Here is an 18094-nt window from a genome sequence, read left to right as displayed (position 1 = left end):
TAAAATCCTGAGGTTTATTTCTGCATTGCACAGATAAACATTTTCATCTTTCTATTTCAGGACACACATCAGTCATACCATTTCTACTTGCATCCATTAATAATTCATAAAGATGAAGTGTTCTCTCTTTTAAAATCTTCACCACCTAATTAATTAACCTTAGCCTCATTACTTATCATTTACCATAAGTAAGCAAATTATTTTCATTAGTATTTAAAAATAATTTGGAATTCATTTTTCTAAGAGAATTGGGGCTCTTTATAAACATATAAAAGAAAAACAGCTAATAATTCAGGCTTTAAGAGATAAGAACTTTAAACAGTTTGAGTTAATAAAACAATTCCCAAATTAATAATTTTTAGTTAAAATAAAACTTAATTTGCAAAGAATTTTAAAAATATAAGTTGGCATTGTTTTAATAAACTTCTAAGAATTGTTATTCAGTTTCAAATAACAATTTGACATTGTAACACTGTAGCACTGTTCTCCCGTTGTTCATCAAGGCTGAGCAGGCCCAGTAGCATCTCCATTGTGACACTTGTTCCTGTGTTTGGCATATCGAATACTTCATGGGTAGCTTGCCAGGCTCTGCCATGTGGGTGAGATACTCTCAGTAGCTTGCCGGGCTCTCCAAGAGGGGTGGAGGAATCGAACCCGGCTCTGCTGGGCCAGCTTTGCACAAGGCAAACACCGTACTGCTGTGCTTATCTTGCTATGTCATTTTTTGGTTTGTTTTTTGTTGTTTCGGTCACACCTGGCAGTGCACAGAGCTTACTTCTGGGTCTGTGCTCAGGAATCAGTCCTGGCAAGCTTGGGGGACCATATGGGATGCCAGAGATTGAACATAGGTCGGTCGCATGCAAGACAAGCACCCTATCCACTGTACTATCTTTCTGGCCATAAACTAACTTCTTTAAGTCTTGTTTTAACTTATGTTTGACAGGAGGCAGATGCAGAAAAAAATCCAAAGCACTAATTTGTGCTTTCTTATGCTGACATTAAAATCAAGTCTATAACACCTACACTAGGTAGGCTTGTTGATGATGTAATATGACTTACCCTCTTACCTATAGTTTTTAAAAAGAATAAATATTTCTGTAACTATTCCAAACCATAATTCTTATTCTAAGAAGATGCAATGTATAATGCACAATTCATGACCAACCATTTTATTAATGCTGGTTTCAACTGTTTCCAACATCCCCATGAATGAGAAATCTTACCTATTGCTGGAAAGATACTGGCCAATTTTCTCTTGATTATTCCAGAGCAGACGATGTAAAGCAAGCACATTGCCATCACTGATGAAGGAAAGACTATGATTTACTGCGTCACTCGTAGGACAATCAGATGCAATATCAAGAAAAAACCTTCAAAAATGAAAAGATAGTAGAACTTTTAAAATCAGATTTTAAGATCAGACTCCTATCTTTGAGTTAAATTTATATGAAGTTAGCTGTGTGGAATAATAGGTTATAAATATGGAGGGCTTATTCACATAATGTGATTGTCATTAAACAAAACAAGAAGAGACAAGAAGTTACTTTTTCATTTCTGATACCTGACTTCAGCTTTAGAGTTGGCTCTGAAGCCAGACAACAACCAAATTTAGGTGAACGAGACTTTGAGCTGAGCTAGAACTTTATAGCTAAGGAAATGGAGGCACAAAAAAGGAAGGAAGGAAGGAAGGAAGGAAGGAAGGAAGGAAGGAAGGAAGACTTTCCCAAGTTATACATTCTTTTTGGTCAGAACCAGGAATTGACCTTTGCTCTCTTAATATTTTATGGGTAGTTAATCTTCCAAAATGGAAATTCTAGGCTGACAGTCATTTTTTCTCCAGTATTGGTTATAGTTCAACAATATACCTTTAAATTTTCCTATTAGAAAGAAATTTATATGAACTATAAAGAAAAACTGGGATATACAAATCTGTCTTAGATTAGATCAACTAGTAAGATCAACTAGATTCGTGCTTCATAAAAAATATTATGAAAATTATGTTTACAAAGCACTTCCTCAAAAATTTATTTTATTAACATCAACTTAGTTAGGCAAACACTGCATTGGTATAAATCAAAAACTCAGAAAGAAGAACAATTGAGGGCAGAGACAGAGTTCAGTGGGCTGAGTGCATGCTTTACATGTGGGAGGCCTGGGTTCTGTCCTCAGTATCTCATGATTCCCTAAGCATTGGCAGGACTAATCCCTGAATACTACTAGATATAGTCCAAAATGCAAAAATATCCCTGAACACCACCAGGTATAGCCCAAAATGGGAAAATAAATAAATAAATAGAAAAAGAGAGAAGCAACTGGTTATGGAAACAGTAAAACTCAAGTTTCTGGAGGCCAGCCACACATGCCAGGGGAAAAGGGAGCTCAGATAGAGAAGGGAGCACCAAATAAAGGGTGTTGGGAGGATCCTCCCAGGATGGGAGAAGCATGCTGAAAGTTGACCATAGACGAAACCTGATAGTCACCCATTGCCTCTTTTGCAAACCACAACACCCAATAAGAGAGAGAGAACAAAAGGGAATGCCCTGCCACTGAGACAGGGTGGAATGGGGGGGGGGGGGATGGGGAGTGGGAGGGATACTGGGATCCGTGGTGGTGGGAAATGGCACTGGTGGAGGGATGGGTATTGGATCATTGTATAATTGAAACCCAAGCACAAAAATCTGTAAGTCTACAACTGTACCTCATGGTGTTTCATTAGTAAAAATAATAAAAAAAAGTTAGAATAAAATTTGTAAGTCTACAACTGTACCTCATAGTGTCTCACTAATAAAAAAATTTTTTTTAAAAAGTTAGAATAAATGATTCTTATAATCAAAAAATAAAACTCAAGTTTCTATGATTATAGAACTTGAACAGTTTTTAACTATTTTAAAAAAGATAAGGGCCACATCCAACAGTGCTCAGGGCCAACAGGATTATAACCCCAAAAATGTTACTCTTAAATTAAATAATACAAGGTCAGGGAAATAGTTCATGTGGAAGAATATAGATCTAGCATAACTGAAGCCCAAGTTTCATTTTCTGGCACCTCATTCCGTAATACTATACACACCCTCAGCACTGCCAGACTAAATGCACAGGATAGACAGAATGATCGGGCCCACATAGTTGGGACTGGGCTGGGGGAGCTTCACCCTTCCCCCTGCTCAGCACTTGCCCTATACTCCCATGGCTGTGGGTATATTCAACAGGGAAAACTGGACTATATTTTAGGGGGATGGGAAGACAGTAAAGGAGGAAAGGCACCTTGCATGCAGCTGACCCCATTCAATCCTGGGCGTCATATATGTCCCTTTGTAAAAGAAACCATAAGGGATCACTCCTTTCTTTGGTCACAGCTGTACTCAGAGCTTACACCTGACAGTGCACTAAGGGATCAGTCCCGGCAGGGCTTTGGTGACAGTATGTGGTACCCGGGATGGAACCTAGGTCGGCTGCATGCAAATCAAGTAGCCGTCCTGCTGTACTATTTCTCTAGCATCCGGGATCACTCCTGAGCAGATATCCTGTGCACCACTGAATATGACAAAGAAGGGGGAGGTAGGGGTTACTTTTTAGCTCAGAACCATTTCAAACTGAAGTCTGAAGAAATTCTAACATAAAGATTCTGATTATACATAATTATGCACTTTGTACCATTTTGGCTTTAGATTTGCTATAAGCAATCTTTTCCTTCCTCCCTCTTAAGGTTCTCCATATTTTAGAACCCTAATTATTTTAGTAGCTAAGTCAAAAATTCCTTCTGGTTTTCAAATAAAAAAAACTATCAAGTTATACTGAATATGATTATACTTCATTATCATTTTTTATAATAAAATAAAATTAGATTATTTCTATTCTTGACCTTAGGAGGAACTAGAAGAAATCTATATAAGAGCTTTATGTATATGAACTTAAGTGAAAATGAAAATATTTAGGATTCAAACAGAGCAATCAACTCAGTCACAGGCTGCTTACCTTCGTGCTGCTTCAAAGTTGTTTTTCACAAAATCATTGAAAGGCCGCATATACTCTTCTTTTGTGAAGAGAACATGATTGGCAATACTCTGTAGTATCTAAATGGAACAGGGTCATGAAGAATAGATTACTATACTAACTTTATACATTTACAAGTATATTCTCCAAAAAATTAATATTTCCTCATTGGCATGATTTCCGCTAGTGGCTAAAAATAATTTTTTTCATACTCTATAAATGCTAGGTATTTTTCCACTCATCTATTATGCATGGAAAATATACCTGCATACATAAAAATACTATTACAATTTTAATGTTAGGCTAGAGAGATTAGAAGGATTAAGGTAAGTGCCTTAGATGTGGGTGACCCCGTTTGATTCCCAGCATTGCCCAACACATCCCTGAGTGGCCACAAGCACTGCCAGGTGTGGTCCTGGAGGACACTGCACTGCTGGGATGGTGTGGGTAATCCCTGGCACAGCAGGGCCCAACCAGCACCACATTCTTGGGCCCCTAGTATTAAACTGCAGGCCCAGTTGCCCGTGATTCCCTAGGGGCCCTGGGCCTACTGAGCTCCATTTGGGAGCCCCCAAACCCTTGCAAAATAGTAAAATAAAATTTTAATGTCAATTTTTGATTGTTTGTTGGCCACATCCTTCAGTGCTCAGGGGGTCTGTTTAGGAGTGACCCTTGGAGGTGCTCAGGAATCATATGTTGTGCCAATGATTGAAATCAGAGTTGGTCACAGGCAAGTTAAATATTCTTATCCCCGGTTTTCTATTTTTTAAAAAAAAATAGAAAAATAGCCTAATTTTTAAAAAAAAATCACACAATGTACATTTCAGCCTCCATCCCAGAATTTCCATATTATATATAAAGATTTCTTTGTAATAACTTGCTAAAATATTTTTCCATGCTAAAACATTTTTCCATGATAAAAAAACAAATTCAAAAAATTATATAGTGAATCTGAAAAACTAAAATCTTAAGGTTCTTATCTCAAAGACATTTAGCTAGATTAGAAAATAATTCTTCACCTTTGACATTAACTTTAAGCCCCTCTCAATTCTAGGTGGTGGCTTTTTATCTAAAATCCCTGCTTCATACGGTGAGACAATGGCAGGATTGATGAATCTGAGGAACATAGCGCTTCCCACTGCACCGATGCTGTTCTGAGGAAAACGCTGGCTAACCACCTGAAAACAAGGAGTTAAGAAGTGAGCATACTGTCTAAATTAAAACAAGGGGATGTGAATACACAGTTCCAAGTTCAAATGTTTCACAAAGCTCAGAATAGACAGAATCCTCATAAATAGGGTATTTCTAGTTTTGCCTACTCCTAAAGCATCAGGATAAGAAATTTATGCTCGGTCCTTGCCCTTTGTCACTTTTAAAGCATAATAAAGTCATCCTAGGAAAAAGGAAAGACTCATGGGTAAGTTGTGTAGCAAAGACCTGAAAAAAGACATGATTTTATCATTTGCTGTTGCAGGTTTGATGGGTAATACAATCAGACCAAATTTAGACACAAAGTTTATTGTATTTTCTAAGCTTTGTAGACCAGAGGGTATGGTCAATCATAATATGGTGAAGGTAAGTATTCAACAAAATACTCCTAAGACATCCTATACCTAAGAATAAATACTTACATTTTTGTTGAGTATCAGGAATGACTGAATCTTGTAAAGTAGAATACTTGCCATATACTAAATAAAATTTAGTTTTCTTAAGATTCCTATCAAGAGAAAAAACTTCCTTATAAGTAGTATTACTACCAGTCATTTTCTTCACAAGAATGTTTTACAAATAAGAGCCTACCTACTAATCTACAGCAGGAATTCTGGAGGACCTGGGGGAAAAAACGTATCGTACCAATCGATTTGCTCGAGCGGGCCCAGTAACGTCTCCATTGTGAGACTTGTTGTTACTGTGTTTGGAATATCGAATCTGTCATGGGTAGCTTGCCAGGCTTTGCCATGTGGGCGAAATACTCTCGGTAGCTTGCCGGACTTTTCGAGAGTGGCGGAGGAATCGAACCTGGCTCAGCCGGGCTGGAGGCTTGCAAGGCAAACACCCTACCAATAGAAAAAGAAAATTCTCCCTCTGTCAAATAAAATAAGTTAAGGATAGGAGAAATGGTTGACCATACTGAAAAGCAATGTGAGCCTAATATTTAATACTTATATCCCCCTTATGAAATTTTCTCTTTCAAGTAATAGGTAGAGCCAGAGAGAGTAAAGGGGTTAAGGCGGTTGCCACCTTCTACATGGCTGACTAGGTTTGATTCGTCAGCATAGTATCTGATTCCCCCAGAACTGCCAGGAGTGATCCAAACTTCTCCCCCAGAAAAAAAAAATAAGTAAATAAATAAATAAAGCAACAGGGAAGTTAGATAGGGAAAAATTCTGAAAAGGTCTTCTCCACCATCTCTTCCCAGTGCCTCATACTTTTAAATCAAAATAACATCTGAGGGTTGGCGAGATGGTTCAAAAGGCAAGTGCACACACTTTGCTTTTGAGTCAGAAGAGATCAGGCATGTTCGGGATGATATAGCCATAGACAAATGCTCACTTTGTATATATAAGTCCCAGGTTTGATTGACACCTGGCACTGCTTTGGCTCCTGAGCACTGTTCAGAAGCAATTTCTGATACCTAGCCAGGAGTAGTTCCCCACCCTCAGCATTACTGTCATGACCCAAAAACCAAATAAAAAAGGCAACACATTAAAACTATTATTTTGAAATTGACATTTTAATGCATATTGCACATATTAAGGATACTTGTATTTTAACTGCATGGGCTTACTGTGACTAGGTAACACCGAAAGTGGAGGTGCCTGTGATGGGAACAGCAGCGCTGGATTCAATATTCCGGGATTCTAAATGGGCTTATATTTCAAAGAATTTTGGGAGTACAAAAAAAATAAATTTAAGTTTGGAATCTCACACATGTAATTTAAATTGCCTTCCAATATCTTAGTAAGGTAATACTTGTCATGAATCATACCAATCACTGACACAATTAAATGGGAAGAATAAGGATTATTTCAATTCATTCACTTTTTGTCTGTTTGTTTGGGGGCCACATCCAGTAAGTAGTTTAATGTTCAGAGGCCGCTCATGACAGTGCTTGGGAGATCAGAAGGCGGTTTCATAGTGCTGGGCCTCTTGCATGCTGAGTATAAGCTCCAGCCTGTTTAGCTACCTTTTCGTGCTTCAGTTCATTCTATTCCATTAGGGCATCATGTGGTTGTATGTTTTAAACGTATTCTGACCTACTGCCTAAAATCTCAATCTAATCTATCTGAAACAAGACTTAATTATTTTTTAAAGCCAAATACTTCTGTGTAAGAGGTAAAAGAGGGGTCAATTATACCCAATAAAGGGGTCAATGTGATAGTACAGCCGGTACGGTACTTGCTTTGCATGCAACTGATGTAGGTTTGATCCCCAGCATCCCATATGGTACCCCTGAGCCTCCAGGAGTAATCCCTGATCTAAGAGTCAGTCCTGAGCACCACTGGGTGGGACACCCTCCCACCCCCAATACTATATAGTTTTCTTTGCAATATAGTACTTTGAATGCAATTGCATGAAAAACTTGGATAAGTGGAAACTGCTGCAGGAAGCAAAACAGAGCAGCCTTAGTAGAATGGCTTAAAAATGAAATATTATCTTTAAGTAATTTTTAACTAAAAAACACAACTTTAGAAACTGATTTAATGCCAAAACTCAGTAGGCCAGAGAGATAGTATAGGGGTTAAGGTGCTTGTTTTTCACCAGGTCAACAACTAGTCTACCCTGGCACTTCATATAGTGACCCCTGAGTACTGCTGGGTGTTACCCCAAAACAAAACAAAAACTCTAGCAACTAGGTTGCTGTGAAAGAATTAAGATAAACTCAAATTTAATTTGTTAAGATCTCTAAATGCTTTTGAAAAAACTCAAAGCTGTAATTTTGTTTTCAGTTAATATATAAAATACTAAAACTGAGAAAATATTTCATAATAATAACTTCTATATACCCAGAAAACTCTTCTAAAAAACATATTTTGAAAGTAACTATTACTTTTTTCTGGAAATGTTTTCAGATATAACTCACTCACATTAATATCTGATTTATAAACTTAATACTACTCATTTTCAGAATTTATTGAAAATCTGAATGCATTATTTCCCAAAGGAAGATTATTTAAAACTGTTTTAAAAAAAAGTACTGTATTTTCACTTTTTCTTTTTTCTTTTCACTATTTTTCTTCAAAAATTAGTCACCGGCTAAGGAGACAGTGTGACAGACTGGAGGGTTTTGCAGAGAGAGACAAGTAAATCCCAAGTACTACGTGGTCCCCTGAGCACTGCCAGAGAGCAAGTCCTGAGCAGCAAGCCAGGAATTGCCAAAACACTGCCAGATATGACCCCCAAGCAAACAAAAAAAAATTACATTAATACTTACATTAAATAAGTATTAAGATAGTACACAGGGCAGGGTGCTTGTCTTGCACACAGCTAACCTGTGTTTAAACCCAGAGACCCCATGTGGTCGCCCACCAGGAGTGACCTCTGAGTGCAGAGCCCAGAGTAAGCCCTGGGGCACTAATGGGTGAGTCCCCAATCCAAGAAAAAAAATTTTGGGGGGCAAAAGCCATAGTACCGTTGGAAGGGCACTTGCCTTGTACATGGCCAACCTAGGTTAAATCCCCAGCATTCCCTATGGTCCCCCAAACACCTCCAGGAGTAATTCCTGAATGCAGTAATAGGAGTAACCACAGAGCCCTGCCAGATGTGGCCCCAAAAACAAAACAAAAATAAACAAAAATACCCTTTAGGCTCAGAATACAGAGAGTTTTATGAAACATAATTATGCACATTACTGATACATTTAGTTTTGAGCTAAAGGTAAAGGTAAAGGCCCTCCCGTTGATCGTCGATTTGCTCAAGCGGGCCCAGTAACGTCTCCATTGGAGACTTTGTTGTTACTGTGTTTGGCATATCGAATACTCTCGGTAGCTTGCCGAGCTCTCCGAGAGGGGCGGAGGAATCGAACTCGGGTCAGCCATGTTGGCTGCTTGTAAGGCGAACGCCCTACCACTGTGCTATCGCTCCAACCTGATAAAATCTAATCAGTATCAAAAGATGCAATATAACAAGTTTCATAAGGCAATTTATAAAGCTACCTTTTTCTTCTACCACAAATTTCTGTAATTTTATAGATAATCTCATAATATACACACACTCAACTATTATTGGCATTCTATATAAAAGGTGGAAGTTGAACTGACCTTTATACTAAAATAGATTATCGATAGAATGTCCCTCTTAATACCCTTGGTAAAAACTGTACTACTATAAATAAATCCACTTATAAATAATACACCAGGCAAAAAGATCACTTATGTGTACATCTTTAAACTAATCCAAAAGTTCTCTAGGTTAGGTAACCAATTAACTTCACAAAGAAAATATAATTAAACATTATATGTTAGATTATAATAAACAACTAGCCATACTATCTATGTAGATATATACTGGAACCCAGGACTTTACATGTTTTGCTTATCCTAATTCATAATTCATGTATCCCAAAAGACAGTGAGGTTGCTTTTAAAAGATAGGTTACATTAAGAAAACAACTTCTAAAACCAATAATAACATTTATAATGACTCCTCCACTATCTTCATACTTTGGAATGTGTCCTAAATAATCTCTAATTAGATTGTTTCAAATTTCAGGAGGACCTCATAACACCTGTGCTGAGAAATACATTCCAAAACTTAATATTAACCAGAAACTTTTTAAAATCTGAAAATACTAGCTGTAAAAAAAATTCAAGAAACAATTTTATACAAAATATTAATAAATAAAGGCAATGTTAGGTAGGTAAGAAAACATGCTTGAGAGAAACAGAAAGAGTCTGAATTTTAATTCACATGGTTCACTACATTATGACATTAGGATAACACTGAACAAGAAGAATGTTAAACACAGAGAATTAGTATCAACAGTGATGCTGTATATTAAACTGATACACACTGAGAATTAGAAGGTTGAAGCATTAGAAAGAAATGTTTTTAGTGAAAAGGTCATCCAATCCATTTGCTCACAGAGCTAGACAACATTACTTAGTACTCAAGAAGAAATTCCTAAGTGGACAAAAAAAGCATTTCTTAAATTTTAATGTAGTTATGAACTTTAAACATAGTTATATGTAAAGCTAGACAGGAATGAAAAATGAAACCAGATAAATACTGTATTCTAAAATAGATCTTTTATAAAGCAAAAATTTTAAGGTAAACTTCCTATAAGACTCCTAATGATTTTCTTTACATTGTTCTCTAATCTTTTAATCTTTGGATTAAATGGACAAAAAAATAGTATTCCGCCTAAAAAAAAAGGATAAATCATATTAACAAGTAAATGGTAAGTTTTAAGGAAATGCATGTTGCATTTTGGACAAATTCCACTCACATACAGATTACTACTTTCATAACTGTCTTCCTTTTAAATGAGGATCAGTGCTTTGAAAGAGCAGGTGAAATAATGTCATGTTTGTAAAATGAAGTATTTCTGTATAAAAACGGATTCAGAGTTTTCCTCACTTCTAAAGTACTATGTTCTCAATCCAAATATTTTAATAATGCTTTTCTGTTTTTTAGTTTTGGTTTTCTTTGGTTTGGTTTTTGGGCCACGCCAGATACCGCTCAAGGCTTACTCCCGGAGGGACTCAGGGGAACATATCTGATGCTAAGGATCAAACCCAGATTGGGGCATGAAAGGCAGTCCCTACCCACTGGACTACGGCTCCAGTCCAGATTTTCTGTAAGATAAAATAAATTTTTCATTAGGATATATATATTCTAATGTTTTTGCTGTTGTTTGTTTTGTTTGGGGGCCACACCTGCAGGGCATGGGGGCTACTCCCCTCAAGGAGTGTTCGTTTGGGGGGGTTGCTCCTAGCAGTGCTCAGGGGACACCAGCATGCACTCCAGTCCTCTATGCCATACCCTGAATATAGTTTTTATAATTAAGCACAAGTAACTAAATTCTGCCTGAGATTGCCAACTTTAAAATATAAGGAAGAAAATCAAAATTTGGCAACTTTTAGATAGATTTAAAAAGTGACACTTTCCCTGCATACTAACACTTAAAAAAAACCTTTAGGAAAAGAAACCACTCACTCTACCTAGAGACCAGAAGCAAGAATGAAGAGAGTCAACATCTCTCAAAGCCTTGAAATTAAGTTCCTTTCACATTCAATTATAATTAAAAAAAACCCAACTTACACCAGAGATATCCAAAGCAACAAATGCCCCCTAATGTCTTTGGGATAAATCAAACCAAAGGAACACAGAGAATGTTTCATTGTAACTTAATTCCAGGGTTAATTGAAATGAAAGCTATTTTGTGCCAGAATTAGTAGAATGATTTTACAGTGAAGGTCAAATAGGCTGAAGTGAAGATGTTCTTAACAAACAGCAAAAAGATTTTTGTTTTGCTTTGAAAGAAACAGCTAATAAAAAGTTCTCCAAACTTACTGATTTTTTGTTTTCCTTTTTTTCTTTTACTGTAGCTTTATTCAGTAGGGAGTGGCAAGTTGCCTACAGAACAGAGATGAGCACAAACAAGTCACAGCACCAACTACATACAGCAACAAAAACAATGTTGGCTTGTACATAAAACTACACAATAAAATGTAACACAAATGGAATAAAAAAAAGAAATAACTGAAGTTTGAGGGATGAATTTTCTTTCTGAATTTTAATTTTTATGACACTTTTAAGCCAAAATACTAAGTAATGGCAGCATATGTTGAGGCAATCATATCTACTATTTCTGGCTATCAATCACATAAAAGCTCTTCCTCAAATAAATGAGGATATTTATTATTTACATTTTAGATAATTCCTAGTTTTTGATAAAATTAATGTAAAATATGTATTACATGTAAAGCACACACTAAGACCTCATTTGTGTCTAAATAATATTTTTCTTGGTACGTAAGATACTTCTCTGTGTATCCTTCAATTGACTTAAAGCTCTTTATTCAACATCTGGCATTGTATTAAGTTCTTACTAATTATTAAAAAAATAAATGGCACATATATTGAAAAAACTAAAGAGATTCTGAATTAAAAATCTAAGGGCTGAAGAGATAGAACAGGTCTTGCCAAAGCCTTGTCTTATATGTGGCAAACTCCAGTTTGATGCATGGCACAGCATGGCCCCCAACCACCCAACACTGCTAAGAGCACAGAGCCAGGAGTAGCCCTTGAGCAACACCAGGTATGGCCCCAAAACAAAACAAAAATCTAAGAAAGATAACTCTTAAAATTTCAAGTGTTTTCCAGTTTGCAGACGACTTTTTAAAAGTGCTACTCAAAGGAGTTAAATGCTTTGCAACATTTGGGAGATGAAAGTTATCAATCAGCTCAACTATAAATAAGCATTAATATTAGAGTAAAGAAATTGCAGAGAAGATTATAAAATAAAACTGTAAGCATGAGTTAAATTTTTCACATATTAGACTGTTTATCACAACATTCTCCTAGAAATATCAAACCCAGAGAGATATATTGGTTTCATCTTTCAGAACACCTTCCAGGCAAAGGAGCTTTAAAAATGAAAAGATTTGTCACTAGAATCAGCAGTTATTTTTAACAGTTATTTTTAAAATTCTTTTGAAACAAAATTAGAAATATTTAGTCCATTATACATGGAATTTTATTCTTAGAATTCTATGTACACAATATCATAAGCCATAATAACCTATGTTTAAAGTTAGTTCAACATTCATCCATCCATCCATCCATCCATCTGTCCATACAATCATCTAAATGTATATTATAAAGCTAACATGCTAAGATATTTATTATTCAGGCACTGGGAAACACCCATAGGAACAATCAGGCAACTGGTATCTCAAAAGTTTTGATTCAAATTTCAGGTTACCAGAGAAAGAATCAGAACCCAAATAAATCACACCAAAAAATGCTGTTTTAGTTCTGGAGTTATAGTATTGCAGGTGGGATTCTTGCCTTGCACATGGCTGATGTTTGATACCCAGTATCCCATATGGTCCCCCATGTAGTACCAGGAGCAATTCTGAGTGCAGAGCAAGAGTAACCATGAGCATCATGAGTTACTCATTGTGGCCCTCCCAAAATGCTGTTTTATACATATATATATATTTAAATTGTGGTAAGCAATTATCATTAATAGTTTCAAAAAATTCTGTGCAAACTATTTCTGTCTAAAGAAACAGAATCTACCAGGAAAAGATGACATTTTTTAAAAAATCATTTTATTTAGTCCTTAGAATTCTTTCACTATAACTTAAGAGAATACTGATTCTGGGAATTTCTTATTATTCCAAAACCATTAAAAGGAAAAATAAAAAGAGAAAAAAACTTCAATTATAAATCTGGGCTGGAGCGATAGCATAGCGGGTAGGGTGTTTGCCTTGCACAAGGCCGACCCAGATTCGATTCCTCCACCCCTCTCGGAGAGCCCGGCAAGCTACCGAGAGTATTCCGCCCGCATGGCAAAGCCTGGCAAGGTCCCTGTGACGTATTCAATCTGCCAAAAACAGTAACAACAAGTCTCATAATGGAGACGTTACTGGTGCCTGCTCAAGCAAATCGATGAAAAGTGGGACAGTGACAGTGATAAATCTGACCAATGTTCACAGCTGGCGCTCTCTCTCTCTCTCTCTCTCTCTCTCTCTCTCTATATATATATATATATATATATAGTGTGTGTGTGTGTGTGTGTGTGTGTCAATGTCACACCCGGCAATGCTCAGGGGTTATTCCTAGCTCTGCACAAAGGAATTACTCCTGGCAGTGCTTGGGGGACCATATGGGATGCCGGCTTTGAAACTGGGTCGGTTGCGTGCAAGGCAAATGCCCTACCCAATGTACTATCTTTCCGGTCCTTGGCTCTTTTTATATTAACTTTAACCTTGTCCATTAAGGAGGCACAGAGGGCTAGAGAGGACAGGGGTTATGGTGCTTCCCTTGTACGCAGCTGACCCCAGTTTGATGCTTGCCAGTGTACATGGTCACCCACACACTGCCAGAGTGATCCCTGAGTTCAGAGCCAGGAGTAATCCCTGAGCACTACCAAGTGTGGCTCCAAAAATTCACAGAGAGGAGAGAAAGGAAGAGGAGAGAGGAGAGATAGGAGGTATATAAAGTGAAGTAGACGGTTAAAGCAACATAAAAAAAAATCTGCCTGATCAAAATTATGAACTCAGGTAAAAAAAAAAAAAACCCTAAAGTTCACCAAACTAGTAAAACTTACCTTTCAAAACTTGCTAAGAGTTCTCAATGTAGAAATCATGTTTACTAAAGAAAAAAAAATACACTATCCCTTTCAGCCAAACATAAAAGTAGAAGATTACCTTTATGTGACTGACAAAATAGCAATAAAAAGGGAAGATGAATTTAAAAAAATAATTTAAAAAATAAACAGGAACTCAGAAGGAGATCAATACTTTTCTTTCTTAACTAGTAGATGTAAAATTCTGTTATCAGTCACTTAACTAAAAACTTATTTATAAAGGTGTCATATTCATCATGAAATTATATAATCTTAGAACTGAAAACACCATTATCGGTTGCCAGAGTTAAAGAAAGGGTAGAGATGAGAAGGACGTGGATGTGATTATTAAAGGCAACATGACTATTTGTCATGACCATGTACCATCTGGGTTGTGATAGTGTGCTATCGTTTTGTAAGACATCATCATTGGAAAATCAGTACAGGGTATGTAGGTTCCATACAATTCTGTCAACTACATGCAAAACTAGTTATTTCAATATTCAAACATCAAAAAAAATTAAGAAACAATATCTATTTATATAAAAGCATACCTTCTCTTCATAGTACTAAATAATCCAACAATATTCAATTTTTAAAAATAGCTCATTGACACATTTTAATAATATTCTTAAAGAGAATATAAATTTTTTTAGTTTTACATACATTTTTATTTTATTTTTGTAAAATTTTTATCAGTGAGACATCATGAGGTACAGTTGTAGACTTTTAATGTGATAAATCAGATCCATTAAAGTAATAGAGTAAATTTTATCATGAGTGCTTTATAAAATAAAACCCATAGCATTAATAAGTCACTTATCACTCTGTTCTATATTTTGTCTGATTTATTTTCAATATCTCCTTCCCTTTCTAACTATGAAAGCTGTCAAGAGGGGGCTGGAGAGGTAGTACAGCAATACCGTGCTTGCCCTGCACATGACTGACTTAGGATTAATCCCCGGAACCCCATATGGTCCCCTGAGCACCACTAGGAATGATCCCGGAGCACAGAGTCAGGAATAAGTCCTGAGTACCACAAGGTGTGGCACAAATCACCCCCACACCCCAAAAAAAGAAAATGAAAACTTGAAATAATCTTTTTAAATTGGGAAGCAATGGGAGAATTTACACTGTAATTCAATATTTCTTCAGTATTTTACCAAGCGCCAAGCCCTTTTCCTTTATCTTACCAGTATTATGGTATCAAATTAAACTCTAAGTTTCAAATTAAATTATGGTATCAAATTAAACTCTAAGTGATACAAAAATATTTAGGATGACAATTACAAAAAACTTTTACTAAAACCTATTAGACCACATAATCAGACAATATAATCAGTACCCGTTCACTTGCATGCATTTAAATAAAATCAAAGTCACTGCCACTACAGAAATCCATTTCTGAATACTGTTATTACTAAGCCAACCAATACGTTGACTCAGACTGTTAAAATAAATGCTCATCACTTGTTTGCCTAATTTTAGAAACAGAATTACAGAATTAGATTTAAAGAGAAACATTCATGAATAATACCAAATCTTAAAAGGAGATATTATTCACTGTTTTAAGTTTCCTATTATAATTCAACCACATTATGGTCTCTCTTTAAACTACTTGAAAAAATTACATGAGACTCTCTTAAGTTTCCTTGAGTTATTTTGAAAATGAAGAGGGGAAAAAATCATGGTAAATTAGAACTCTGAATGTTAAGTATGCCTTATCATCTATATATATGTGAACATTTTTTAAAATAGATACAGCAAATACATCTTTATAAATAGCAATGAAATTCACACAAAGCAGCCTAAAAAAGCTTTTTAAAATGATGATTTCACCGATCTAGCTAATGTTTCCAGGCAACTGAAAGTCTGAATTAAAAAAATAAAACTAGCTGGGGATGACTTTGCAAACAAAGAGACTCAAAGTGATGGTAAATGCATAAATTCCCTATTCCAGTTCCTATCCCAAACCTTATGCCTACTAATGTTTCTTTCACAAACACAGTTTAAACAGGTTAATGTGGACTTACACTGATCTGCCTTGGGATAAAAAAATTATTCCTAAAATTTCAATTACAATTCAAAAACACAAGGGAAGCCATAAAAGAATAGAGATCGCAGTTCCTCAATAAGTAGAGATATCTGACATCAGAAGCATTACTTGCCGTGCAACTACTGAAATCTAATAATTGACCTAAACAATGATATATTTTATAAAAACCATTGGACATAGAGTCAACAGATCAATCTTTCTGAGAAAATTTGAAATAAACACATTGTGTTCTAATGAAGAAAACAAAAATCACCCAATAAGTATTACACAATGCAAAATTAAGTAGTCTGTCTCACACACGAAATGTTCTAGGAATAATTTAGACAACAGATAACCACAAAAGATCTTTAATATCTGGAATATCATTTCCAGATATTACAATACTCGTTCTCAATACAAGAAAAAAAATATTATTTTAAATGTTCCTTTAAAGTATCTAAAATTTTCCCCATAGTAATATTTAAATATTTTCAAAGTCAATCCCAATAATGCTCAATGTATTAACATTGAAACTGACTCAGCAGTAACTGCTATCAGCATCTAAACTTCTATTTAAAAAAAGCATACTTATTAAATTACATTTAGATTCACAATGGTAATCTCTAGCTTTAATCATACCTGGTATAAACAGTGGCACACACTTCGAAGTTGTGGGGGGAATTCTGAGGAGGAATTGATGATGGCATGGAAGAACTTTTCAGTCATCTGAAGGAGGTTCCGCTGGTTTTCATCAAGGCTCTCTGAATGTTCTAATCTATGAAAGAAAAAAGTAAAATCAATGAAAAATAAACAACACTTCCTATATAGACACCATGAGAGAATTTGGCCAAATCCACTGTGTGGACTTTGGTGGTATACTTATTTGAACAAACTTATTTGAACAAAAAGAATAATTTTGAAAACTGTACATGAGAAATTTGCATACCTCTGTAGTCTCACAAATTTGGTATTATTTTTGTGGGGGATGGGGAAGTGATGTCAGAGATCAACCCAGGGTCTCGCGCATTCACTTGTGGTGTTTCAGTAACAGTTGGAGTGGCCATACTGGCATGGGTTAAGTCCCAGGGGCATGGTGGATATTGCAAAACAGGCCCCATTCCCACCAAGCCTTCCAACCTGGTCCTGCAATACGGTTGGCTTCTAACAGCTGGATGGGTCTTTGCTGTCAGCTCTACAATCAGAATCCATTCAGGACTACACAGGGGTTTGGGGCAGCATCCAGTCCAGCATGCTCTTATTCTCTACAGAATGGCTTTTTTTTTTTAAGGAGGATTATTTCCCAAAGCAGAATGTCCTCCCTTAATGAGAGGGAGAGAAGCCTTCTATGGGCTTCACTGCCTATTTGGATTTTGGAGTTCATGGAGTAGATCATGGAAATCAGGCAGATGTAGGGGAAGCCCTGGCTACCAGACACACTGTTACACTGTTGGCATTTGCTTTGGGTGGCAAAAAAGCATCCCCGCCTTTCATTCTAGGTCACTCTTAGATGGAACCAGTTTAATCTATAGGTGGGGAGAGCTCCAGAAACACAGGGTGGCATTCTTCTGATCTGTTCAGGTGATCCAGTGGAGCGCGGCATATCTCTTACACTCTTCACTAAGGCAGGCTTACTAAAATCCCTACTAAGAGTAAACAGCAACGGTAAGATCCCTGGAGAAGGCTTCCAGGTGCTAGACGAATTTTAGCTAGTCAGCTTCTTCACAGAGGGCAGATGATTTGCATCCTCTTTACTGCAGGGTTCGTCT

General features: G+C 36.3%; 1 protein-coding gene across 9 annotated transcripts in view; it reads right to left on the bottom strand.

Annotated features, from left to right (window-relative positions):
• Nucleotides 1–18094, bottom strand: part of NF1 (neurofibromin 1) — a 300188-nt gene that overhangs the window by 123146 nt on the left and 158948 nt on the right. For 7 of the 9 annotated variants that reach the window (XM_056127967.1, XM_056127959.1, XM_056127961.1 and 4 more), the window contains 5 exons: nt 16968–17103; nt 11509–11571; nt 5013–5171; nt 3976–4073; nt 1224–1370 (listed from right to left, as the gene is read on the bottom strand). In XM_056127967.1, the coding sequence (XP_055983942.1) occupies nt 1224–1370; nt 3976–4073; nt 5013–5171; nt 11509–11571; nt 16968–17103 (603 nt within the window). The remainder of the gene's footprint in view (nt 1–1223; nt 1371–3975; nt 4074–5012; nt 5172–11508; nt 11572–16967; nt 17104–18094) is intronic. The other 2 variants (XM_056127963.1, XM_056127966.1) reach the window with 1 other exon arrangement.

The sequence above is a fragment of the Sorex fumeus genome, unplaced genomic scaffold (genome assembly GCF_029834395.1).
Source record: "Sorex fumeus unplaced genomic scaffold, SorFum_2.1 ptg000063l, whole genome shotgun sequence".
Lineage (NCBI taxonomy): Eukaryota > Metazoa > Chordata > Mammalia > Eulipotyphla > Soricidae > Sorex > Sorex fumeus.
The sequence above is the reverse complement of the archived record's forward strand: the minus strand, read 5'-3'. Positions and strand labels throughout refer to the sequence as shown.